Here is a 27,188-nt window from a genome sequence, read left to right on the forward strand (position 1 = left end):
TGGACCCCTCAGGATGCTCTGGTGGAGTCTGTAGACGTTGCTTGGATAAGATGCGGTTCACCCTGCAGAGAGTGCAAATCAGCACAGCAGGATCCCTATTTCATCCCATAATTTTCTATTGCAACACATATTGTTTAGAAAGTGGAAAAGGGAGTCATCCCACTCCAACCAACATCTGGAAGGTTGCAGGAGCTCTTCATCCCTGAAAGTTCCCAAGCAGTAAAAGAAAGGCTCTGTGGGCCAAACTGTACTCATGCTCACAGCTCTGCAACGGCTCTGTCCTCTGTGGCATATTTGCATCTCTATTACCGTCGCTTTGATTTCTGCGCTGAGCAGCGAATGGCCATAAGTGCTACTGGCTTCTTCTGTGCCTAGAGCCTGATAAGCCTCTATTTTGCTGGAGTATCAGGACACAGAAACCAACTCATCTGTCCCAGCTGCAAGGGCTCTTCAGGTCTAAGAGAAACCTAGCAGATGTGTTGGGTGCTGAATGCAGGAGGTAGGACTGGACACCCTGGAACCAGATTCCTTCAGGGAGATGGTGCCACTTTTTACAGAATCACCTTTTCTTCTAAAAGGGCATTTTAAATAATAAAATTGGAAGCTGCCGCATATATCTTTCCAACTGATCTACTAATCATATTTCTTCAAATTTTATATCCCTGACCCTTGTAAAGGGATTGCAAGGAAGGCGTTTTTTAAGCTGCATTTTAATAAGTCAATATGAAAGCTCAAAATTATTTAAAGCTTCTTAAATAGGATTATATTTGATTTCTTGTGGGAATAGTGGGGGATAGTCTAGTAAAGACGTTCTGTCCTGCTGAGGTTTTATTACATTAAAGAAACAGCATCCTTTTTAACAGCAAAAACTTTTATCTATTCTCTAATGAAAATGGAGATTATTCTGTACACGAGGTGACTGAAGTTGGCAAGTTCCTGCATCTCTGATCAGAGATTAGAGCTTCTCCTTAAGTGAAAGCCAAAATATTCCTGAACCAGAGGTTTGCCCAAATTTGGCAAGTTGTCTGTTAGTCTGAAATATTTGAATATTTTGTTCTAGGAAGAACCACAAGTGTATTGACTTCAGGCAAATTCTGCTGTGAAATAACAGGTAGCTCTCAAGGCAGCCAGTATCTCATTTGCAGCCAGGGACTGAATTTGGCCCTAAGAATCAGAGGTCTGTGCCACTGTGGAACTGTTTTGCTATACAGGGAACGTGGCCACATTCAGCCTGCGCGAAAAGGCCCACAGTCAAATTCTCACGTGCATTCAACTCCTTTAATGTCATTGTGGCTCATACGGATGCTATGCTGGCAGCATTTGTCCTAATATGTTCTATAGCACCCAAAGAAACTCAGGAGGAGGAAATTAAAACTAACTGTATGGAGTTGAAGGAGCCAGCAGCAAGTTACACGGTGTAAACAGCGGCTTCACTAAGTTGAGTTTTGTTGGACATAATCTGGGACAACATCTGGCCTTGAGAACGTAAGGGGATCTTACTTGAAGTAGTGGATGGGGAGGTTTATAGGACAGATATTACTAAGGATGAAACACAGAGGAAAGGCCATAACTGCTGGAAAGGGATGAAAAGTTTGGGTTTTTTTTTAAAAAAAAAAAACCAAAACAAACAACAAACAAAACTCAGCATTGTCCCATCCTCAAATAACCCATATGCCGCTCTCAGCTGAACCTCAGCACTCCCATTGAAGCCAACAGACACTGAGCAAAAGCATTCCCTGGCAGAATTTGACTTCAGGGTTTGCAACACAGTAGGTATCCTCAAGGCTGCGGTTCCCTGGGAAATGACAACCCCGCTACACCCTGTCCAGCCATTGTCTGGAGGTTTCGCATCTCTCTGAGGAGTCAAATGCAGAGATGGTAAAATAGCTTTTTTTTTTTGCCAAGGTGCTACACACTACTCTGCCCACATTCTCCCCAAAGCTCCCAGAACTGCTGCCACATTGAAGACAGAATTAGTCCACTGATTTTCCCACCCAGATCTGTCCATACCTCCATTTTCCCCCTGATGTTGCCATAGGGAGAGCAAGGACTCAGAGATGTCTTTCTCCATTCAGCTGCTCCAGGGCCACCTCGTGCTATACCAAACCTCTCTGCCGCTGTCCCTTCACGTCCTCAAATCTCTCCCAGGTTCATTCCACCTCTTAGAGGTGTGTGGTGGTTGTAGCTCAAGAAATATCAGGTACAGGTAAGACCTCAGCCTAGCAGTAGCTGTAAACTGCATCCATCTTCGTTTAGCCCAAATAACCCATCATTCCTGCCAGCGGCTCTGCCTTACGACTACAGAGCACGCTGCTGCGTTAGGGCTTGCAAGCAAGCGGAGGCTGACGTGAACTTCACAAGCTGTGACACCCACTGCAGAAACGCGTACGCTTCTTTGACCTTCAACGCTAGCTCGAAACCTTACACAGACACAAATTTATCTTAAAGTCAGAAGCAGATTTAATAGAGCAGGAAAATATAGTTTTCAATATTTCCATCTCAATTATAGTCAAACACCTCTGTGAGTCTCAGCCTTTGGGGCTGTACCTGGACTGCCTGCTCCCAGTGTTGAGACTGTCAGCAGAATCAGCAGAAATAGCACAACTGGGCAAGGTGATGGTGATTTATCAATGCTGAAGTAATTCATACTGACACGAGGAGCTCCGGGTCCAGCAGGCGCCCCCAAAGACCCGAGAGTTATATGGTGCCACGCATCGAAAGCGGCAGACTTGGGATCTGACTCTCTAGCAAAAAGCTTTTTTTTTTTTTTTTCCCCCAAAACCATTTTCAAACAGCAGAAAGAAGCAGCCCTGTGACGGAGAAAGGCAATTTTAACAGTTGCGATATCCTACTGCTAAAATTGTCCCTCTAACAGCACGTTATCTTCTAACTCAATAAAGAGTGACTAGCATTCAGGGTCACAGAATTTTGGGGCAAACAGGATTTTTCAACAGAAAACTAGAAGGTGAATACACCCGTGAAGACAAATGAAAGTATTGTGTACGCAAATACTTTCATATCTGTCTGGCCCTTTAAAACCAAAATGATAGAGTTCATTTGCATTTAGATCTCTTTGGCTCCCTCTTTTCATCTAAAGACAAATCCTCACAAAGGCTGCTTAATTAGACCAAATTAGATTTCCACCTAGTGGCTTGTCATTCATTAGAAAACGCTGTTCTTTTTTTCTGTTTTGGTAATTATAGGCTGGTCTCGCAGTGTTCACTTCAGGCTCAAAGTATGACTTGCATTCATGATTTTGTGCAGATGAGAGGAAAATTATTCAGTCGCATCAAGTCTGCCCATTTTACAAGTTAGATAAAGATCATCGCCGGAGTCTTTTATGTAATGGGGTATACTCTTTCTTAAGTCTTTAATGATTAATTGTAATAGCATATCGCACGGCAATTTTCAAGACTAAAAGCTAAGTACAAACAGTTTGTGCACATAGATACTGTACCAGATAGCGGGTGGCTTTCCTTCCATACGGGTTTCTGCCCCGGGGACCCGTGTGTGTGGCCCTCGGCTGTCGATGTTACGGCCCCGCCGTGAGCAGAGATGATGGGAAGGGGCCTGAGGATGGGTGGGTAGAGCCCTGGGCTGGAATTGCCGTCTGCAGCCCGGTTGTGCCATCGGCATCAAACCCAGTGAGGGGGATGCTCGTGTCCCACCACCCTCGCAGTCCTCTGCTGCTGGTCTTATGCAAGATGTAGCTACTAGAGGGGAAAAAATCTTTCGAATTTAGACCTGACACTCAACGTTTCTAGCTAATAAGGCTACAGCTCCCAGTGCAGGGCAGCCAGGAGCACAGGTTAAGTGCATGGGCAGACACACTGTGGGTTAGCAGCGTCTCTACCCTGTCTGGAGTATTTGTAATGAGAGGAGTTAAACTCCCAGTGAGATCCCCGAGTTTCACCAGTCCTGTTTGCCCAACCATCACCCTTTTCACTGGAGGACTCTCACGCCGCTGCAGGGCACTGTAATAATTTGATCTCCCACTCCAAACACAGCAGGGTACCAGGAATGGTCCGCTTCTCTCCCCAACCCAAACTGCATTACCTTCGCTGTCCTGCATGGCCAGAATAGTTCCCTGCCTCAGTTTCCCCATTATCACAGCAGGATTAATATTCAGTGGCATGTTTTGAAGCTTAACAAATCAGGGCCAGATTTTGCAGCCCTACATCAAGCAAAACTTCCTTTGACTTTCACCTTTAATGTTTATGAAAAGCTTTGAAGACAACTGCCAACTTAATAATAATAATCTTGGGAGTGGAAGTTACAAGCAGTTTGCAGCAGGCAGCCTGGCAGCCACCAGCCCCTGCTAGGATTTCTTCTGCACTAACAAATCCAGGGTTTTAGGTGTGTTTTTTCTAACAATATGTTTGCTTTCCCAACCATTTTTTGAGAGAGGGAAAGTAAGTTTTTTCCCCTACACCTTTAAAAAAAATCTGATCAAATTTGCCTTTCTCAAAACACTGAACATTCCCTTTCTCATCTACCTAAATCTGATGTTGAGATACTGTCCCCCAGAGGCTTTCAGTAGCTCAGTTCTGATGTATCCCTGCACTTTGTAGCTCACTGCCTTCTTAGAGTGTAATCAAACATCAAGCTAAGTAGCAAATAAATCTCCCGATCTCATAAGCTGCACAGCAAGATCATGTAAATGCAAATGAAGGGCTTGATTTCAAGCTGTCGCGGGGGGAAGGAGGGAAAAATGCCGGGCCTTGTCACCGCAATCACTTCACTCTGCAAGTGCAGTAAATCTGCAATAATAATAGTAATGGCAGCGTGACGGGAGGCTTTACTGTACAAGGGGGTGTAATGAAAAGGGGAACAGAAGGTGGGGAAGGAAGCAGGGCCTGGCAGCCTGAAAATGCAGAGGCGCAGGGTTCGCAGGCGTCCACAGATTAGAGCCCTCGAGGAGGGGACGGGGCAGCCCCGGCTGAGGCGGAGCAGAGAGGATTCGTGGATTTGCCCAGCATCCCCTCCCGGCGAAGGGCTGCCTGAGATGCAGGGATTAAAGACCCACACCTCCATCTCTCGCTGTATCTCTCCGCACAGACGCATCTCCTACCGCTCTCGCGGTCTCAGTTGTCTTTAGAAAAAAATTGATGCAACGTGTGTCGATGGGCCATAAATACCAGGGGATAAACCACAAATAGGTCTTGCAACAAAACCTGGAATCCTTAAAGGTTTTGTACTTCCTCACACCTTTGCAACGCATCCACCTCTTACAAACACGCCCATTTCCGAGCCTTCCTCCTCTTTCGCAGCGAACATTTTCCAACACCATTTGACACTTAAATACAAATACAGGGCTCAAAACCCAGGACTGCACAAATCGGAAACTACCTGGCAAAGACTGGGGAACTCAACACCGCTTGCTCTTCAGCTGACCGAGGCATCCCCACCGATCAAACACCCCCACCGCTGCAGCCAGTCCGAGTGTGGCATCCTCCAAACCCAGCTCAGACACACCTGGTTCAACAACAAAAATCATCGTGTCCAAGGAGAAAGGATGCATTAGCTGAGTCCTCAAAGACAGTTTGAGAGCGCAAACAAAGCCTGAGCACACGTCTCTTGCAGCCCTGGGAGGATGTGATGATCTCTGCAGGATGCTATGGGAATGCTTCAGGAAAAAGTCTAGAGTTGTCTTTTCCAAATGGGCTGGATAAACAGTATTTAAGATGCCGGATTTTCCTCACTGAGGTCGTAAAGGGAGAAAACTTGCAGAAGGTACCCAGAGAAAATTAGGACCGCCTGGGATGCAGAGAGAGACGGTTTTAATTAGAGCCAAGAGGTGGGAAATAAGGCAGAGAAATGACATCTTAATGAGGTTTAATGAAGTTGTCTGCTGATGGGCACAGCTGTCAGACAGATCTGTATTCCAGCCAAGCAGCTTTGTGACAGGCTAAACCTGAACACAGGAAACGGTGCTGGAGCTGGGGAAGAAAAAAAAAGATCTTCTGTATCAACTTTGGCTCGCTGTCCCCACCGCTTTACGACACAGCACACCCACAACGCCCCAGGACAAACAAATGAAACCCATGAGGCTGCAACAGCACTTTGCTAATTTATGAAAGGGAAAGGCTGTAATCTTGGATTGCACTGAGCAAGATTCACTCCTGCTACCTCCTCCTCCTCCTCTGCATTTGTGGGTAAGAGATGTTGGCAGGCAACCAGAGTCCACCGAGTCCATTGATCTTCTCCAGGCACAGGTTCTCTCCACATTCAACATATTGGACCAGATTTTATTTTTTTTTAATTAATTATCCAGCACCTTCGGCTTTATTTATTCAGTGCAAAATGACTGTAAAATGCCACCCGATCATAAAAGGAAACAGCGTGCACGCATTTTGCGGTGGAGTAAACACCCAACTGTGTTAACTTCAGGTGCTCTACAAAAAGGAATCTTTAAATCCTGGAATTTCTTCCGTTCTACAGAGGTCTGCATTCAAAGATCTGGAAGCAGCTTTGCCACAGGTTACAAACCTCTCTCCTTTCCTGCAGTTTCTCAGCAATTTTCTCCCATCTGCCACACCTTTGCCATCGTAGCAGATTTCTGACCTCACAAAGCTGATCTGGTATCAGAACCTGATCCCTGGAAAAAAACCTTTTCTCATGCATCTGAGGAACGTTTACACCATTTCCCTTGTATATCAGTGACAACTACTCTAAAAATAGCTAGCGTACAAATGCCTGTAAATACAGGAGAAACAGATCAGCAATGAAAGCTACTTTATCATCCCTGGCACCAGTTTATACGCTTCGTGCGAGCTCCCTAACTCACGCACAGCGTGCACATATGGCTCAGCACTGCCGTGAGATATTTCAGTTGCAGTAGCACTAAAAGCCCGCTCGCTCCCATCGTGCTTGGCGCTGGACACATCTGCAAGGGACGGTCCCTTCCTCTGCTGGGGGTTCACAGGAGGCAGCTGGGGGAACACAGCCACGTCGTGCACAGGTTGTATCAGGTAGCTGAGTCGATTGCTTTCAGAAAGGTCTGTTTGCAGCAAAGCATCTGTAGCTTTGCACAGGGCAAGGACACTGATGAAGTTTTTGAGTCTATCAAAGGATCTTAGCAAGTCCAGAAAATTCATTTTCTGGTGAACTTGTGCTCCTGGGAGTCGTGGGAATACCACAGCTGCTTTATAGCGTCACAAGTGCATGGATTTAACGGGACTGAGATGAAGCACTTCCAGACCGGGGAAGCAAGACCCTGGATTTCCCTGAAAGCACCACTGTACGGGCTTGCAGGCCCAGTGATCACAACGCGGCAAAGCTGACAGCCAGCCTGCCAGGATCTGCCAAGAAGCAGACCTGTTGTCACAACACGGACAAGTCGCTCAAGCAAGCGGGCACGATCTCACTCCCAGACACGCTAGTGAGGAGCCCCATGCCCCAGCCGCTGCGTGCTTTTCAGTTTTTGGGTAGCTGCACGTAGAGACAGAAGCTGAGAAACTCCAAACTGAATGCACAAAAAGTAGCTGCAGGTGAAAAAAATTGAGGAATTACAAGCAAATTCTAGAGAACTCAATGCAGAGCCCTCTGGAAAGGTGCCTGTTCTGGGCAGGGGTCATCCACCCTCACTCTCCAGGCAAAACTGGCTCAGCAAGACTTTTGCCCGAGCTGAGGGTGATGCAGAAGAGCTAGAGCTGCTCAGCAGCAGCACTCACACTTGGTGAGTACCCTTTAACAACCCATTAGAAAGGGGCCACCAGGCTGGCAGCGTACAGGGCAGCCATGGCTGCTCTGAGGCCTGGCCAGGGTTTGCACAGTGCTGGCTGGGAGCAGAATGGGAATTTGGGGTTGGATGATGTTCCTGTACAAGCAGCTCTGGTAAGCAGCGTCCCTTATCGACCGCTGTACAGCTGTGACCTGCCACAGGGGCAAGTTGGAGGTGGTTCAGTTTCAGTCTCACTCTTCAGTCGGTCCCTGCAGAAAAGGCTGCCTTTGATTCGGCATCTCCTGATCCGGAGAGTGTTCACTCTGGAGCGTAATAACGGTCATTCCAATGCCAATTTTCAGTGATTCACCTGTGAGAAGCACTAGAGTAGGATTTCAGCACTTCCACTCTCCCAACAAGATCTGCCAACACCTACACACCCCCCCCCCCCCCGCCAATGCCCTTCCCATGGAAAATAACCTGTCCCAAAGCACCCACACCATGCCTCAGGGCTCCAGGGAACTTGTTGCCTGACTGCTCAGACCCAGGCTGCCAGGCTCTCACCCTTCCCTCCTCCACCACCTCCCTTTCAAGCAGCAATAAGGTTTCAAGACACACACATCCTGCAGTGACTTCACCATGGAGATGGGAGGGTAGAGACAAAGGGGTGAGGGGAGGTCAGTTAATCCCACAGACACCACCAGGCTGGGACACGCATGGGCTGGGGAATAGTTCATTTTAAAACTAAATAGAAATGAGGTTATTGAGCTCAAGTTTTCTTCTTTTCTGTGCTATAAACCCCAGTCACTGCTCCCCCTTCTTCATCCCCCTTCTCCTCCCCCTGCAACACGCCTTGCCTCTCGATTATTCCCAGGCTGGAGTAGTGACGTGATTGTGCTTGGGGAAGTTTGTGCCGGTTTTCTAGGAGGGTGCACAACTTGGAAATGAAATAACTCAAAGGAAAGTTAAGACTAGCTGCAGAGTCTCCCCAGCAGACACCACGGCTGGGCATCCCAGCCAAAGGAGAAAATAACCAAACAAGGAGACTTCAAGTCTTGATATATTGAGTCAGGATCCCTATTTCCAGCAAGGCTAGGTTGCTTTATGACTCAGGTGAAAACTTGTGTGAAATTCAGCATCCCTTAGCCTTCAGCTCTGGTGAAGCCTCATGGCTGAGGTCTCCTTTTGCACTGTCACACTCACTTGTGTCCAGTGGGATACAAACCCATGCCAAGTGGAGCCACAGCCACTCCTGGTACTTGTGGGCGTGTTCTGTTACAAAAGTTTATTTTCAGGGGCTTTAACTTATCAGGACAGGTCTTTACACTTCTCCTTTAACTTCACTCTTCTGCAGGCAGAACTGGGGAAGCCCCAGAGAAACTGCAACACCCTGCCAGGCTTTGATTTTTCATATGGGCTGTACATCCACAGGACAGATGGAGGAGTCCCTGAAGGTATGACAACACCACTAAAATATAGACCTGCAACGAAGCCCTAATACTACAGTAGGGACTCTCCTCTCCTTCCCAGTGCTCTTCGACACTTCTCATCAAGGTGAACTCCAAAATTCACCCATTTTCCTTAATATCACCCAACTTGCTTGGTCACTAGTAAAGTTTCTCTGTCATATTGGAAACTTTTCTAGAGTCACACAGAGCCTAAGCAGAGACGGGTACGGCACCTGCAAAGGGTGACACACGTGGCCAGTTTCAAAACCTGAGAGTGCTCCGACTTTGTGCTCTCAGGGACAATTCCCCTGTGAAACCAGACTTGCTGAGCAAGCCAGGGTGGAGGCTGAGAAGACATCCCATTCAGATGGGAGATGTCCCCGTATGAAATGCAGTGCGATAGGATACAAAGTTCACTCCACAGTGAAAACGTGACAAAATGCATGCAAGCCACGCAAAGCCCTTGTGCATGGTGCACAAACTTCAGCCTGCCTTCCCCAGCAGGAGTTACTGAGATGCCTCATCGCTTTCTCTTTGCCTCTCGTGTTTCCTTCCATCTCCAGCAATAGGCCACTGGAACACGGTAAAGCCCAGGACTGCTTCAGTTCAGAAGATGCCCCGAGACTTCATCACCATGAACTGTGGTGCTCTGAAGGCCGGTTGTACCACAGCCCATGAATTTAATTTGTACTACAAGGCCAAGGACATCCGGCGCAAAGATGATGAATACAGTCGCTTTAAGAGATGTCCTCCTAAAATACCCGCAGACATGACTTATGGCGTCACAGCACGGTAAGGAGCAAAGCTTGGGGCCCTTCTCAGAATAAAATTATCCCTTCCTACCCTCACATCTGCATCTCCCCCACATCTCAGCTAGGAGTGTGCTGAACCTGGACACGCTGCAACTGAGCTACAGCATCACTTCCTTGTCCCATTGCAACTGTGTGTCAGATAAATGACCTAAATTAATCTACATGCCACAACAAATCCTCATTTCACCTCTGGCACCTCTGAAAATTATGTTCAATGGCAATCCTTTAACTTAAAGGAACATGAAAAGCTGTAAGCCAGAATAATGGCTTCCCAGGATCAGAAAAATCAGAGGAACAACATTTCTACTTGTTTGCATTGGTGGCAATACTCTGGTGTAGTTCAGGATCAGTTCAAGTTCTTAATCCCACTCTCTCCCACTTGTTAGTTCACCTCCCTGCATTGGGCAGAAACTGGTAGTACAGCAGAACAGAGGCAGAGAAGTTTTTCACTGCTCTCTCGGGCTCCCTCCCAAGGGCTGGAGAGGAGCTGGTACCTGCTGCTCCCCCAGCAACCCCTCTATAGACGGGTACGAGCCCACCCGTTCATCCCTTGCAATGCTGCAGGGTGTTCAAGACGTCACACCGAGTTAGATCTTTTGCACTGCAGCATCTTCCAAAAGATTTTTTGTAAAGCATCCAGCATACGTGAGCCCTTCCTGAGGTTCCAACAGGTACAGCGTTTAGAAGTGACCCATTTAACATCCCCCTCGCGTAGCAGCTCCCAACTGCCTGCTGTGCTGATTCCTCACGGAAAGTTGTGCAACAAGGAATCTGCAGGGCAGAACATCGGCACTTTGCTTAGACTGACTTCTAGGTCCTTCCACTGCCTGTCCTCCGTGGGAGCACGAGGGAGGCTGGAGGACACCGCGGTCCGGAAGAGCCAGGGCCAGTCCAGCACAGACAAGTGCTCAAAGCCTCTGAAAGGGGCTCCGAAGCAGCGGAAGGTTTTCTTGCTCTGTGCGGGTCTGGACCAGACATTAGGTTTCATTTTAAGAGCTGGATAATAATCACTACCAGAAAAATAACAGCTACAAATTCTAGAGAAAAGACATGATGAACGGCACTGTATATTTTACATGATAGTAAATGGGCTTTGCATATGCAAATTGAATGGATTTTAAAATGGTATTTAATGACAATTTTCGTAGCAGACATTAACATTAATTGCATCAAAATGAAAATGTAGCATTAGCTTGCTGTTAGCTGCAAATGCCCCAGCTATAAAGCTTTATCTTTATCAGTATCAGCCCTCACCGATGTGACAGGGCTACTCTGCAAATTGCAGGCAAAAGGGCTTTTATGTTGCAAAAGTATCCCCCAATGTAGACAAAAATCAACATCAATTTTGCTTTATTTTTTCATAAACGGAGGTTAAATGGCTGCCTGTAAGAAGTCTAGGCACGTTTCAAAAGTTTTAAGGAAAATCTGCAGACCCCACAACAGCAGAAGTAGTGGGAAATGGCTTTTAATTTAAAGTTATTATTGTACAACTTGCCTGCTTCTTAATAGCTACCTTTTATGCAGACTGATTGTATTTATCTCTTTACTTTAAAAGCATGTTATAGACAAAATCAAATTACTGGGATTACCAAGGAGTTGTTACAGCCATTTCGGTAAAAGTGGGAATTTAACACACTTTTCCATGACTGGCAAGTTAAAGATTCCCGCTTTGGTGAGCATTCCCCAGCCCAAGCCTGTCCCTAGTCCCAGCTGGCCAGGTTCAGCAAGACCTGCCCTGTTCAAAATCACTTGGTTGTCAACAGATTTAAGTTGTTTCTGTTTTCAGTCCTGTATGACCACGTTTAGTGCTGGTACTTGGGAAGGCACTCACAACTAAGGTATGTGCTTGTCTGGGGGCAGAAGAGGAGAGCTGTGGCATATGGTCTTTTTCCATGACTCCAAGCACTTGCTTGGCTTTAGAAACGTCCACTTTGATAAACATCAGGTGGAAGTGAAGTTTCTCAACAAGAACGGAGCCTGCGTGCCATTCCCTAGCCAGCGCACAGCACAGACAGCACGGCTGAGGAGGGCAGAGAGGAAAGGTGCCTTCCCATCGCGCTGGAAGTGGCTGCAGCCACCCTGCCCGATGACACCAATGCTCTGGGACGGTCCCCAAAATACCGCTGCAGACCCTGCCAGTCTGTACCCACAGCCCTGTTGCAACTCTTGTGCACAGCTAGAATTGCAGCTAGTGCCAGCACGCAGCCTCAGGGCTGGGCTGCCTCCCTGGGAACAGCAGCACAGGGGTGATAAGGCCCAAACAACTCAGCAGCTGTCACAGGAACGTGTTTGGGGTCTTGCAGCTGTCCGTGGGTTACGTGCAGAGGGCTTCTCCAGCCCCTCCTCAGGCCCTGGGCTGCGCTGCTAAAGGCTTCTGTCTCCTAAAGACACTCAGGTCAGGAGTTCTCCCCAGGCTCACAAGCACGAGCTCTCCTGGATCATCCCAAGAAGTGAACGCAAATGCTGTGGTTGCTGTTTGTGCCTTATTAATCAGGCCCTGGCCCTGCTGCTCCCCTTTAGCACGGCAGATCACTTATGCCTCTGCTTTCCGTTCATGGAGGACGTGCGCTGCATGGAGCATTTCACACGGCAGCGTCAGACACTGGAGTGAGCTTTCTGAAGCTTTGAGGCCTCTTCCTTTCCTCGGATATTTACCTTCAAAGGTCACCCATACCCCACTATTAATTCCCCATAGGCATCTTCCAGGGGAGAGAAGCAGCTCTGCTTTTTTGCTGATTCCCCCTCTTCTCTCCCTCCCTTTTCCCAGAGACATGTTTGCTACGAATCATGTGGCCAGCTTTGTTGTGAGAGTCATAAAAAGAACATTTTTCATCTCTCCTTTTTTTCTGCTCTTGCTCCCTTCTCTCTCTCAGTATTAGACAGAGATTTATTCCCTCCCTGATGCCTGTGGCATTCGGAGCTGGGAGGGGTCAGGGGAGGCACTGATGGGACGATAATAGATAATACAGTGGCTCCCCAGGGTCTTGTCCAGCTCCATAGCTGATCCATCAGCAGGCAGTGCTCGTGCCAAGGTCAGCGGTAACGAGGATGTGGTAGGGTCCCAGCCTCCCCCGTGGGGCATCCTCCACTCGGGCTCCCCCAATTCACACTCCAGGTTCTGATCTCTACAAGAGCTGCCTTGTGCAAGCCACAATTTGCAAGGGAGCACGCGTCCGCTGAGCACGGGGTAACGACCACGTTACAGTGTGTGCATGCTCAGCTTCACCTGTCCCAGCGCTCAGCCCCACTGCAAACAGGTCTACAGGTTATCTGTCCAGGAAAGTGCCCATCCTTGGCCATACCTCCCCTCCAGGAGCTAAGCCCATCCCATCCGCGTGCTCTGTGCATGACATTACATAGCTCTAAGATGTGTGCAGATTAGGGTTGCTGTTCTCCTGGACCCAAGTCCTTGGTCTTTTCATTTAAAATAGCCCCACAGTGCTACTAGCAGGTGTATTCAACCCTTATACTCTCTGTGTAATGGTCTTTTTTTGCAAGAGGGAGGATGCAGGGCACTGAGGGGGCTGGGTTTTGATGATACTGCAGATCTAAAGACACAGAAGGTCTATAAAGACCTCCAGGATCTTCACTGGTGTCAATACAGCTTGGCATTCAAGATGCATTTGGAAAAGCCTAATAGATGTCCAGACCCACATTTATCCTCCCAACTACTTTTTTTCTGATTGAAGTTCACTGTGCACTGAAATTCACAGATATTATGTGGTCATTTTTGGAACTAGAAATAAGTGCAAAGATATGGATGCTGTCTATAGCTAGATTTTAGATTATATAGTTTTGCACAAGGTCACACAAGGAGTTTGAAGCCAAAACACACCAGCACACAGTTGGCACCCCAAGCACAAGTTTTCTCCCCAGGAGCTAGCAGCACACAATGCATCCTCAGCATGAACACACTGCCCAATGTTTCCAGGGCTGCTTTTAGACAAAAAGCTTTCATTTGCCTCTTAGCAGTGCAAGATTCCTAATTCTGCATGCTATGTCCCAGAACATATTCCCGGACACAAGGACCGCACAGACGTGCCATTCTCTGCCATTCTACACCTGTACCTCCTTCAAACCCTGCGTGGCCGTAACCCTGCCTCCCACGTGCTGCCATCCACCTGGCAGTTGGCCTGTAGGTTGGGCTGACCTTGGGTGTGCTGGCAAGATTTCCCTGGCACTCTGTCATCCCCATGTCTCCTGCCGGGTCCCCCCCTACCGTCTGCCTTCGCTTCAACCGTCCCTTTCCTGAATTTTACATCCCATTTTCCTTCTAACTTCATCTCTTCCTACCGTTCCACCTCCCATCCTCTAAAACTGGTCTTAATCCTTCCGCAGCTGCTTCCACCATGTTCCTGCAAACTCACCTCTCTAACGCATTTGGTCACCACAATCTCCTTCAAATTGTTACAATTGGCCAAGGGCATCCATTATCCAGTACCTCCTCTTTGTATCATCTGCAATTGTCCTAATGCTCTGTTGACAATTGTCTCGCTGGCCTTTAGTGGCTCAGCTGTTACCTTGGCTATCCCTGCAGCTTCTTGGCTTAACCGACTGCTCTGTCCTTAGCTTTCACCTTCCTGAGAAAGGAGGTTTCAATGCTCATGCTTCTGCTTTGCAAGTGGCCTTTCCACCCAAAGCATTCATGATGTTTGCATACAGACAGAACAAAATTTAGAAAGCTGCCCAAAAGATGCTTAGATATTTTCAGCCTCTCTTTGGCACAGAGTGCACTGGTAGCTTTATTTTTGACACTTAAAGAACATTTCAGGTCATTAATATATGGCCCTGGAAAAAAAAGGCTAATCTAGCTATAGACCAGCTGCAAAGATATGTCAAAGAAACAATACTGAAGAGCAGAGGGTGTTCCTGGAAAGAACCCACCAGGAAAAGCTGGACAGACAAGAAAGATTAATATTACAGCAAGCTCACAGCTGATCCACGATCACTGGAAACCAAACAAACAAAGACAGTGTAAAGCCATAAAAATGCAAAAGATTGGGGCAAAAGTTTTAGAAAAAAATCTGAGCACTGAAAATAAATTATAAAAATGTAACATAGCAACTGGAACCACTGTCAGGCTGAAGGCACCAGAAAAATGCAACCAAGTTAAAAAAATATAGAACTCCCATCAGTTCAGATAATTGCATATCCTATCCAGTTCCACAGCAAAAGGCACTTTGCGTCTCTGCCACCTCTCTCACATTGCTAAGATAAGATTTTCTATTTCAAGAATCGTTGTCTTCTACTGGAGACGTTCCAGGCTGGGTATGTGCTCGCATTGCTGCGCGTACATCAGCTACCGCAGAGCTCCGAGCCAGATCCGCCTGGATCGTGCTGCCTTGTGCCCGGGTGGCTGCAGCATCTGGTTGGGCAAAGACCCGTTACCCCCTTCAAAAAATCCTGAGTGCACCATGAAGATACTGGTTCTCCTTCAGTATAGTTATTTACTGCGGTTGTAACAGTTTCTGACTACTTCAGGCTCCCGCATTAAGAGAAAATAAACAGCCAAGTCATGGTTTGGCGTAGGGTTCAGGTCCTGCACGTCAGCCACAGAGCTGGGAAAAAAGATCTGAAGAACAGGTATTTAGATCACTTGTTACCAACTGGATTACACTGAATAGGAAAGCAATTTACTTTCTCACACAGACTGGCTGTTGTCCATGGATTTATCTCCACTGGCTGTTGATTACAGCTGGCTGAAAAACTTCTATCAAAACTTTTACCATCTAGAACTACTATGTACCACAAGTGGACTTTTTCACTTGCAAACTTCTGCTTTTGCAGTCTGTGCAATGAAAACCTGGGTTGGGGGAAATAACCACAGAATCCTTTTTGTGAAAGCAAAGCTTTTCACCCCTTATTGACATCTTTTCTTTTCAAATGAAGTAATGTTCCCACCCAGCCAGAGAGATTCAAGCATGGGATGGAGGTCAAGGGGCCGACCTTGCTCTTTGATTTGTTTTGCTCAGTGTTGGGGGGGGGGGGTGGGTTTCTGGAGGTTTTTTTTTTTACTCATCAGGATGTTTTGCATTTGTTGATGGCTGCAGACTGAGCACTGTTCACTCTCAGCCATGGATTGAGACCTCCAGGCAGAATAGCTCTGTCTCATAATTGCATCTCACCTCACTTTGAGAGGGTAACAGCAGATTTCCAGTCAGTACACAAATGTGTTGAAAACTAATCTAAATAATCTTCAATTCAGTCAGCCAAAGGGTATCTCCAACCCAAAAATCCATGCTAAATCACAAATTCCAGCTTGTGAAGCCAGTTATTTAATGGGTATCTTCACTGCAAGACACATGTTTCCATGTGCACATTTAGGACCATTACAAGGAAACATCTCGCTCTGGGCCTGGGGGGGAATAGTAAAGCAAATTGGTGCTCTTGTAACCATGTGTACTCCTAAGTACAGCTATGAGCATCTGATAAATCTTTTAAAGTGCATGTTTACAATGGATTTTATTCTTTTTACTGTTCTGTACATACGAGCCCTCTGAGCAAAATAACAGATCCTCTGACACTTAGAAGAAGCCACTGCCTCATTGGCTGCCCACAGTGAAATAATTTATATTGTTATTTCCTCATCCAAATTACAAGGATTGTAAAGAAGCTTCAGAATTTCAGACTAATCAGTGCTTCAACGGCACAGATCCTGCAGCTGCCATGCAGGTAAAAGACCCGCTATTTCAACTGAGAGTTTTGCCAGCCCAAAGACTGCAAAAAAAATTGGTCCCTGAGTGTTTTCTACCAATTCTTCTCTTGTTATTTTCTTCAGTGTTTAATGAAAAGTGAGGACAAGCGGAGATCATTTAAAAATGATCTTTCAGGCCTCTCCGTGGGTTTATTGCCAGGACCTGTTTAGAGGACCATAAAGCTGTAAGGGGCCTATAACTTTACCATATAGTCCACAAGCTCCTTAGGAAAATGAGGAGCCTTTACATTCACGCCCTGCTTGTTTTGCCATCTCTCCCTCTCTTTACCAACACTCGCACACGTGTGTGCGGGGACTGCCGGAGCCGCTAATTGAATTCATTCTTGTGAAAGCGTTAACAAATTGTAAGTGACCTTTTATACAAATTTCAAAGTCAAGAATTCGCCAGTAACTGCACATCCCTCTTCTGCCATTCACTGTTATGCAAAACCCACAAACAATTAAAAGAAATAACGAAGAGCCCAGCAGCCCTCTTTCCTAATTAGCTGCAGGAGGCAATGCTTGGGAGTGTGGCTAAGTGCTTCAATTACCTTGGCCCTCCTCGCTGCCCTCGTTAGAAGAGACAGGTCCACTGGCCAAAGGGGAACAATTAAGGCAAGGAAGAGCCGGGCAGTTTGCAGGGGGATGCCAGGGCCATGCCGGCTCTCGCACGAGGGCCAGAGCTGTAATCATGCCCCAGATTCCTGCTGGGCTACACAGAGACAAATTAATGGTAGATAGATTGCTAGCTCCAGCCCATCAGTAACCCGGGCGGAAGGAAGACAGTATAGCAGTACAAGGGAGCTGTAATCAGAGTTTTCCTGTGCTATCAGCCCCCTTCCAGGGCAGAGGCACCTGCGCGTTAATGCCTTACTGCTGGCCGTGCCCCAAGGCCCCGAGCACAATCGCAGAGCCCAGCTTGTGCTTTATTTGCCGAAGATGATCTGCGCCGGCTGCACCAAGGAGCCCCGCGCTCCAGGGATGCTGGAGACCAAACCGGTTCCCAACAGAAACCGCTCTGAGCTGGTGGGTGCTGGTTCAGCTGACCCGGCCACAAGCCAGGGGAAAATCTCTTTGTGGACACCACCACCACAGGACAAATCCTTCCCGTCAAAGTACACAAGAGAAGAACACGACGGCTGTGCCCCCTGCAGCAGTCTCCCCTGTGGACTGAAGACCCCAAAGACAGATCCCGGCTGCACGGCAGCAGCAGATCATCACCAAAGCCTACGGCCATGAAACCCCCTGAAACATCGTTACCTTTCAAGAAAGGGTTAAAGTTTTGGGATAGGCAGTGGTGTTGCAACACAGTTTTAATATCAGGACTGCAAACCAAATCAATCATGATTTATCTGTTGCGTAAGCGCCTGTGCAGGGCCAGATCCTGCGGCCACTGAAATTAGAGCAATGTTTTCGGCACAGCCCAAACAGCTGCACGGTCGCTGGGGAGTCGATGTCCACGCACGTGTCCTCTGCTCCCTCGCTCCGCTCCCCGCCGCAGCCCGTCCTGACCAGCAGCAGGATGAGAGCTGCTGGAGCCGTCGGTGCCGGCTGGAGACCTACCTGGAAAATCCAAGGGCTGAAGTTTGCGCTAAAATATTTACAAGCCCCTATGCTTTTGAATTATACAAGAAAAAGGCAATCGCAAGTCAAGTTTTTACCCTTTTACAATACAACTTAGCAATCAAATTGATTGCACCTTTTAAGCTGGTACAAACCCCCTTCCTGAGCAAAGTCTTTTGCATCCACTTTTGCAAAGTACCTTTTTTTCAGTTGATATATAAACCTTTGAAAATAAGTTGGAGGGGAGACTGACAACCTTGAAACCTCAAGAGCAGCATGGCATTGACGGGTGCCGCTCCCTGAGCCGAGTATTATAGATAGATTTTAATTTCATTTTAACAAAATAGCTGTCTCCAGTGGAAGAAGCATCAAGAGGTAAATGAGGACCCATCTTGAGCTGAATCACGTCGAACAGACCTCGGCACTGTCATTGATTTTCTGGGAAGAAAAAAAATGCCTCTGGCTACTAAACCAAATTAGTAGTCACTGATGACCAATTATTTTGCCCCACTGTGAACGGAGAGGCGTACTAAAATTCCAGTTTGTCAGACCCAAGGCTCTCTTCTCAAACACCTTTCAACAAGCGTGTACCAAAAGTCCCTCAGATGGTTCTGACGCCTTCCTGTTTTCGGCAACTTCTCCTTCTCCAAAGTTTTAATGAGCTGCTGCTCTGAGGACGGCCTGCCAGAAAGGGAGCCCTTCCCAGTTCTTTGGAGCACTATTTGGCATGGCACAAATCACAGCTGTCAGAATTTATACACACATACACAAAAAAGTGTCAGCCTAATGTTTGCAAATTATAATTACCATTTCTCTTGCATGTCCCTGGTGCCTTCATTTTAGATAAATCCCAGCTCTGAGGTATCAGCTGCAAAGCACTGAAGGCTCATATTGAATAGAATAGATTTAACTAGTTTGTAGCTCATTTAAGGCCTACACTGTTTTATTTTAATATTGTTAATACTTTATTATACTTTTTAACATTGTTTTCACAGTAAAATAACCTATTAGGAGGCTGCAGCTTCTTTTCCGAGAGATTTCTGGCAGACTAGCATACCACATTGTATAACCAAGTTAGCAGGCGCTTGTCATTTCATTTGAAAATAGGTCTGTACCCTGATTCTTGAAAATAAATTAGAGAGCATCTATTAAAGAGACAGGAACAGTTTCTGGGATAATAGTTTTGAAAATGTGCACAGATAAATCTTAAAATATTTAGGAAATGTCAACATTAGAAGTGGCTCCAACTATTTGACTATAAAAGGAAGCAGCTGATTATTTTTTTTCCACAATTATAAATAATTTGTTACATCCTATCAGAACTTCTTTCCCTTTCCTTTCTGTGGCAGGGTGCTTGTGCCAAAACAAGGAGATCTGAGCTACTCTGAACGAGATGGATTTTAATCCGCAATAAACATTTTCAGCAGATGCTTCTCCCACTCTCCCCACAGCATCCGCAGACGATAACAGCAAAATCCTCCCAGTTCAGAGGAGTGACATCTGGGCAGGGTGACAAAAGGAAACAGAACACACAAGCCGTTCGTTCCTGTCCTTAAGTAACACTAAGGCGAGAGGAGGTTTTCCCAGAGGCCAGCTGCAAATGAGGAACCCTGTCACACTGCCAAGTGGCACTGATATCGGGGCCAAAATTCCCCATCCGCTCCAACGAGATCAGCGTTTGACCTACAAAGAAAAAGCCGCCTCGCAGAAATTTCTCTGGTAACCTTAGTCAAAGAAGTGTTACCTGACATCCCCGCTCTTCCCCGCTTTCTCAGTATTTCTCTCAAAGGAGGCAGGAAGAGCCAGATGAAGCCTCACGTCCTACAGCCCTACCAGCTCTTACGTGTATAACTAAGCACACGAGTCATTCCCACCAATTTCAAAGAAGCAGTTCATGCACGTATTATTCCGGGCATGATTCTATACTTTGCTGGATCAGGACTTAAATGTGATTAATCACACGGCAGGGAAGGATCTCTGAACAGCATCAACCCAAATGTGTCCTTTCAAGCATTTACTTACAAGCCAGCTGTGGACTAATCAGTCACCAAGCGGCTGGTCCACTGGAGATGGTAAAAGTCACCTCCATAGAGATGTGAAAACACATTCAGCTAGCACAAAAATCAATAATCAAACACTGCACACAAAGGCTCAGGGTTTTCCTGTGGCGTCCGTCCCTGCTATTCCTGCACACCAGAAAAGCTCCTGCCTTGGAGAGCAAAGGGACAGGCCAAGGAAACAAGTCCAAGTGCAAGCTCACCATGTGCTTGTGCCAGGACTACCACAATTTACACCATGCAATGAGACTGGAGACCCATCCAGACAATAAGACACTCAAGCACAGGTTTGCCATGTGGTTTGTAAATATTTTCCCCAGCTCTGATCAGTGTGAAATGCCAAACTGGAAGGGAAGGAGTAGGGAGAAGAGCAGACAACAAGGGGTGAATGTCAGTGTTCTCTTTGGCACTGGGTGTCTCTAGATATCGGTCTGCACATTTTCAGCACAGCTGATTTGTAAGTGAAGCCTTGAAAAGCCCTGCAGCATGTGATCTATGAAACAGGAGGTCTGCAGAAGGATGTCTCCTCTGATATGAATGCCCCCTTGGGATGTATATTGCTGGATCGCACATCTAGTATCATTAGAAAACACGACCATAGATTAGGCTGTTTTGAAGCATGTGGTGTGCAATAATTAAGTAATAAAAGTCACCACAGGGGTGAAGGAACAAGAAACAGAAGAGTTACTATTTGCATACACGCTGCTGGCGCTCTCCGTGATTGTCAAAGATTCTTCAGACTGCCAAAAGCTGGCTGCTGCCGATTGTGGACCCGCCTCTGCCAAAAGCCTTGACACACCAGCTCACTCCACGGTGCATAGGCTCTCTCTGCAGAAAACCACCTTCCAGGCCCAGAAGCAGCACAGCAGTTAGCCCAAGTCCCCAGTGTCCTGCGCTGGGTCCAGGCAGGCAGGAAAGCACTGCCTTCTGTTGTGGGAGCTGCAGCTGAAGGCACTGCGGGCTACAGGCGGGAGCAGCGCTGGGGCTGATGGCTCCACACTGCTATAGGTTGCTACTGAGATAAGAAAAGTCCCTCCCCAGCAAGGTGTCCAAGGACAAAGACCAATAAAACCTGAGATCAAGGTCCTCCATCATCTTCAAGTGTTTGCTTCTGGGGGGAAACCAGCAGCACAGCCACTGCAATAAGTGGTATGCTGTCCTCCAGGCAAGAGCCCTGCCGCTGCCACCGCCAGTTCTGCCTCCCATGGTGGCTGATGAAGTTGCAGTATCCCCACTTGCAAGGAGCAAGGCTCAACAATTTCAGGCTGCAGCTCTGCCACAAGCTGCTCAGGTTAATGCCAGCTCAGAGCAGCTGAACGGAACACTGGCCAACAAGCAGTTTATTTTTACTGTTTTTCTAGAACCATGGTCATCTGCAGCTCCTCTCTGCTGTGGTCCTCTCCTGGCCAGGATGCTCCCTGGCAACCTGCTTCAAGGGGCAAATACATCTGGTCTGTGCAGCTGAGGCGCTAGACCAGGGCTCAGCAATTCAGCTCCTCTTTCCGCTGCAGACACCTGACCATTTTCATCCTTATTCAGATTGCTTAGGACAGCACTTATTCCTCTCACCCAATCCATCATTACATCTGCTTGCAGCTTTTTGGTATTACACAGTATTGACATTTTAATAGCAAAAGCAATCTTATTTGAGAAAAAACACACTTTGCACCCAGTGGTTCTTCCCAGGCAGCTGCAACAGCTGTGTCAGTCTGGAGGGGACCCAGCAGGTCCACCTTCAGCAGGGCCCAAGGTTGAGCCACAGTTTGTGGTGCTCCGCAGTCCTTCCAGCACACCGGGGCTTCAACAGCAGTGGTGGTACAGGCCCTGCATGCAGAGCTATAAGTTGTGCCCATGTGCAGGCTGTGGTGTATTAACTGCAAATGAATGCAGGGTCAAGTCTCACTCATGGAAGAGAAAGCCTTTTCCAGTGCAGTTTATTCATGTTCTCACCAGTCACATTTTCTAGGAGCAAAGATGGGCATCAGCATGGGAAGGTAAAGAGAGGCAATAACCCTGCAGATTATATTGTTGTCTTTTCAATGTTTTCCAGGCCTTGTACTCCCTTTTTTGACCTCCTCCAACACAAATATAAGGAGCTGTGGATGGAGCAGCAGAGAGCACTGACAGCAGCCCAGCAAGCGGAAAAGAAAAAGGTGATAGTACTCCAGCAGCGCTTTTCCTTGCCATGCACAGCACTGCTACCAGGCATAACCCCCCCCCACTGTCCCACCCCACGATGGAAGGGCTTTTCCCAGCCATGGGGAGGGCTCTCAGCTGGGAAACCATCCTCCCTGACTACTGGAAGGCTGGTGAAGCCTAACAAAGGTTAACTGCTTCCCAGCCCAGATGAGCCTGGCTCCAGCCAGAGCACGTCCTATGGGGCGATGCTGTGGGAATGAACATTAGATGTCCAAGTTGCAACGTGTGTGCCTGAAAGTGCTCTGGAGACAAAAGGGAAGGGTTTTTAAAAGTATTTTTGTATCTGAAGATACACACATAAGCCAAGCAAGCTCTCCAGGGCAGTGGTGCTTTGGCCAAGGCCTTTCAAAAGGCTTAGGCACCAGTCCCACAGAGACACCTTTCTAGCCATCGTTAAACATCTGACTGCATCAATATGCTTCTAGTCACAGGGTGCCCAGTTAAACTCCTGATATCAATTAAAAAGGAGGCTCTGCCCCTCTGCATTGTCACAATACTAAAAGGCCCTGCTGTAACAAAGAATTAGGTTTCAAATTATCTTTGGTATTTATGTCATGCTCATGCCTGGAGTCCTGCAAACTATCCTTTGAACAGCATCAGCTCTGCTCAGGTTACCTGCAACAGTGGACAAAACAATGGAGCAGCCAAATGTTGGAAGGACCATCACCAGTCCTGATCCTGGCACGGTGTGGTTGATGCCAGCACCCACAGCAGCTCTTACAGTGCAACTCTGTGCTGTTAAACATACCAATAGCATAATAACATTTAAAAGCAGCCAATGACTGTTTTATTAGTTAATGGCTCAAAGGAGAGTCGAGCTAATATGGTAATGACCAATTTCAATGGGCTTACTGCCATCACAAACTATGCTTTATAGTTGAAGTGCAAGAATACAGTGTTCTTAATTAGCAGCTACTTTATGAATACATAAGCCTAGAATGTTGTAAAGTGCATCCCTACCTTATCTATTAATGACTGATGTTTTTAATCACTAAGTTCCCTCCATCAAGTTCCTGAAGCCTGCAGCCACCGATTACTGAGTTAAGCAACACAAACCGACCTCCTAGACCACAGAGCAGATTCCCCAGGGTTTCATACACCAGCCAGAACATTCACCAGGTACCTGCACTGCCTTGTGCTGGGACTGTCAAGCACTGCAAGCTGTAATTAATCAAGAGTGCAACACATGCTGGACAGCCAGGAACTGCCCCCAAGGTGGGGGTGGTGGAAGTGGCTTTCCCAGCTAGTGATGAGCCATTGCTCCAGGTCAGAGCACAGGGCTTCCTGCAGGCAGTGGTCATCTCACTGGGATACCATTTAAAACAGACACTGAGAGCTGGCAGCTGCTCGTGTTTTCCTCATCCATGTTTTAGATATCAGCATTATCTACATGGACATAAAAGACTACCCAGATCAGGCTCTTGTGATCATCAGTCCAAAGCGACTTTTAGTCTTGTTCATCCCAGCGTCATCACATTGCATGACACCAACCTGATGTATATAGCCATGCAACCGTTTCGACCCATTCTTGTTTACCTTTGGTTACAGAAAGGCAAAGTGCATGAAACTCGCACCACATTTCTGCGAAAACAGCCACTACCCGCAAAGGAGGAGTCCTTCTGGCACCTGCCCCACTTGGAGAAGGTATGGAGCACTGGATTGAACTCAGGGACACCTTCTAACCTTGTTCACATGCCCTGATAACACCCTTAGCACACAATGCAGGTAGGCACGAGGCTCTTACCTCAGAGCTCCCTGAGAACCCAGACCCTAAAATACTCCCATGCTGGATGTGTTCAATCATCAGCGCCTTTTGGACTTGAACGTGGGATGTTTTTTGCAACCACAGGCCCTGGAAGAGAGGTAGCAGTTGCCCAGATAAGGGTTTAATGACTTATTTTCTAAGTTGTTGTGCGCACTTTCATGAGCTTCACCAGATGAGAAGCATCTTTTTGTTTATTCCTGTTAGTACTGGGGGTGCCTCTGTTCTCTGCTGGTATTCCTGCAACTGCCCTACACGAGCAGGAACAGTCCAACCTGCATTTTGATAGCCTGCCATTTTATCAGCTCTCACCATAACTCAAACCACACCAGATATTTCAAGAAGCATTTTCACACCAAGAATTAGAGATTTCCAGAAAGCCTGCACTCTTGATACCTCTCTAAACTATCTGATTGACAATATTCACCCTGAGACAACACAAAGGGTCTAGCCAGGTTACAGATGTGCGTGACACTTCCTTTAATTGATCCAAATAAGAGCCAAGGTGAAGATTTCTTGTACTAGCAATGGGATCTGAACATCTCCCTGAATTCATCTGCTCATCCTGCTGTGCTCTGGGGTACTTGTTTGAATCCTGTTAGCTTTGTTTGTGGTGTAAATTACAGGGAAACTTCAAGTGAAGAGCTAGGGGGCATTTTAGGAAGGAAGGGAAAAGAGCTGGGTAAGGGGAATGGAAAGGAGACACCAGAAAGTCTGAGAGCACCGAAACCCTGCAGGGAGTTTACATGGTCAAAATCATATCTGGCATTGATAGATACCACTGCAAAGAGCCTCTCAGCCCTCTGCCCCAGCCCTTGCTCTGATAGGGTTGGGGTTTTTTTGCCATGCTGTTGATTTTTAACCGCAGTTTAAAACAACAAAGAAGCCTTGTGACTTCCTGAAGCTAATTTACTTGTACAAGTTGGAGAGTTTCGACCAAGAAACATGTTTTGCACCACCTTGATGTATTCCTCTTACGTCCTGTCTCAGACTGTCCGATTAGCATATGTCAGTAATCATTTATCCCCGCTGCCTGTCAGCACAGAGCTGCTGCTGCGGCTAGTGTCAAGGAAAGAACATGACCGATCGCTGTTAAACAGATTGTGTAAGTCACACGAGATACTGGGGCAAGCCTCCTCTTTAGAGCTCCTCTCACCCCAGACCTTTCCATCACTATTCATTTTTCAGCCTGTGTTTTTCTTCATTCTTTCCCTTTTGTTTCATCCATGACTGTGGTTGGGTTCCTGCCACAGCTCTCAAACCTCTAAGTCTTTTCTTCTCTCTTTCTCCTTCCTCTCATCTTTCCTTCCTCCACAAGAACAGGATCCAGGGGAGGAGGAACAGCTCATTTTGCAGAGCCTCTACGGATTTTCTGTAGTCCTGCTTTCTTATTACATTAACCTGGAAGGTTTGCCTGGCCCCAGCTGCAGATCTAACAGGCACAGCCAATGTTAGAAGTTGGATCAGGAAATTCATTGCTCAGTTGAGTTCCAGGGCATGGTTTCCTCCATGGAAAAATAAGTTCTCTTGAACATTCATAAATGTTTACTCAGTTAAAAGCAGTAACAACCCAGAGAAAGTTGATAGTCCCTAAAAGACACTTGGTAGCCTCCAAACTGTGCTTTAACCATCTCTGTAAAGTTGGGTTCCACATAGGAGGTGGTGGAATGGTCTTGAAAAACAAACTGGTCTAACTCTTCACCCAAACCCTGGGACTCCAGGAGTCACTCTGTCAATCCCTCCTTTACAAGGGTGACAAGAGATCAGTGCTCCAAAGAGATGAGGGAGTTCTTGCAGTGTTTCTGTCCTCATGAAACCTTTCTCAGGCTCTTCCATGGTGGTGAATAACTACTTTATGGCTTTTTTAAGACTCATTGGCCTGGGGAAGACAGCCATTAGCACTGACCACTGTAGGCACTTTACCAAAACACCATCTTTAATCCATATAATGCCCTCATCCTACTGTGCAAAAAGCAGTATGAAAAGCAAACACAAAAATTTCACTTTATAGAAAGCTTCTTAGCAGATTCCCATCTGCATATTATTTCCTACCAGCCTTCAGTGACATTGTCCTGCTTCAACGCCATTACAGAAGACGCTCTTGGCCCAGGAACAACTTCAAACTCTGGGCAAGAATATTTAGAGACTTCATTGCCCTGACCCCAGCCCCACTTTGGGCTATTTTTCCATGTGACCTGAGGCTGGTGGAAGGGTGTGACATGCCCTCAAGCCACTCATCCTTCTTGTCACTCAGTCACCCTCTGTCATCTGCCATGATGCCTTTCGGTCTGGCCTGCTCTGGGCCTGGGGGGAGCAATGCAGAGCTACCAAGATGGTTGTAACCCAAAGCAGGGGGCAGCAGGAAGATGAGGTTTTGTTCCTTTTGCCCCATAATAACCAACAAGGAGGATTTTTCTATTCCCATCCTAACCCCTTACAGAAAGCTGCAGAAACTTGGCATGGATGTCACTGCTGGTTCTTAAACTAGACTATCCATTCAGTCCCTGCAAGGCTATCTCCTGGCACCATGCTAGAGCCTGCAGAGAAAGTGGAAGAGAAGAAAACAAAGGGGCTTTGCCCTCCTCACTAATTGCCTCTGCTCGCTCCCTGCATTGCCAGGACTGCATGACATTACATAGTCATTCAGTCAGTAAAGTATAGACAAATTGACTATATTTTCATTTGGATTTAGGTTTCAGCCCCACTGCTTTAGAATAATGACCCACGCTATTAAGCTAACCGGGTGATTTACAGGCTCTCCCACACCGGGTGATCGCTCCTGCTCCACGTCTCGCTCTGGAGGACAGACCTGGCGTGTGGTCTCCTGGGCCCTCCTGCTCACTGAGACAAACAGGTCGCAGGGAGCCAGTCATGTCCTGACGGACAGTTCATTAGGGAAAGTTGCTGAATTGGAGTATATATATTTTTTATTTTATTTTACAAACCCAAACATAAGTTAACTCCTTACTCACCTCAGCAAGATGCTTCTA

General features: G+C 47.0%; 1 protein-coding gene across 1 annotated transcript in view; it reads left to right on the top strand.

The window, feature by feature from the left end:
- Nucleotides 1-27,188, top strand: part of CFAP77 (cilia and flagella associated protein 77) — a 61,535-nt gene that overhangs the window by 27,772 nt on the left and 6,575 nt on the right. Inside the window, exons 2-5 of the mRNA XM_075772033.1 lie at nucleotides 9,018-9,117; nucleotides 9,675-9,903; nucleotides 22,288-22,390; nucleotides 23,985-24,080. Coding sequence (XP_075628148.1) covers nucleotides 9,018-9,117; nucleotides 9,675-9,903; nucleotides 22,288-22,390; nucleotides 23,985-24,080 — 528 coding nt within the window. The remainder of the gene's footprint in view (nucleotides 1-9,017; nucleotides 9,118-9,674; nucleotides 9,904-22,287; nucleotides 22,391-23,984; nucleotides 24,081-27,188) is intronic.

Source organism: Balearica regulorum, chromosome 20 (genome assembly GCF_011004875.1).
Source record: "Balearica regulorum gibbericeps isolate bBalReg1 chromosome 20, bBalReg1.pri, whole genome shotgun sequence".
Lineage (NCBI taxonomy): Eukaryota > Metazoa > Chordata > Aves > Gruiformes > Gruidae > Balearica > Balearica regulorum.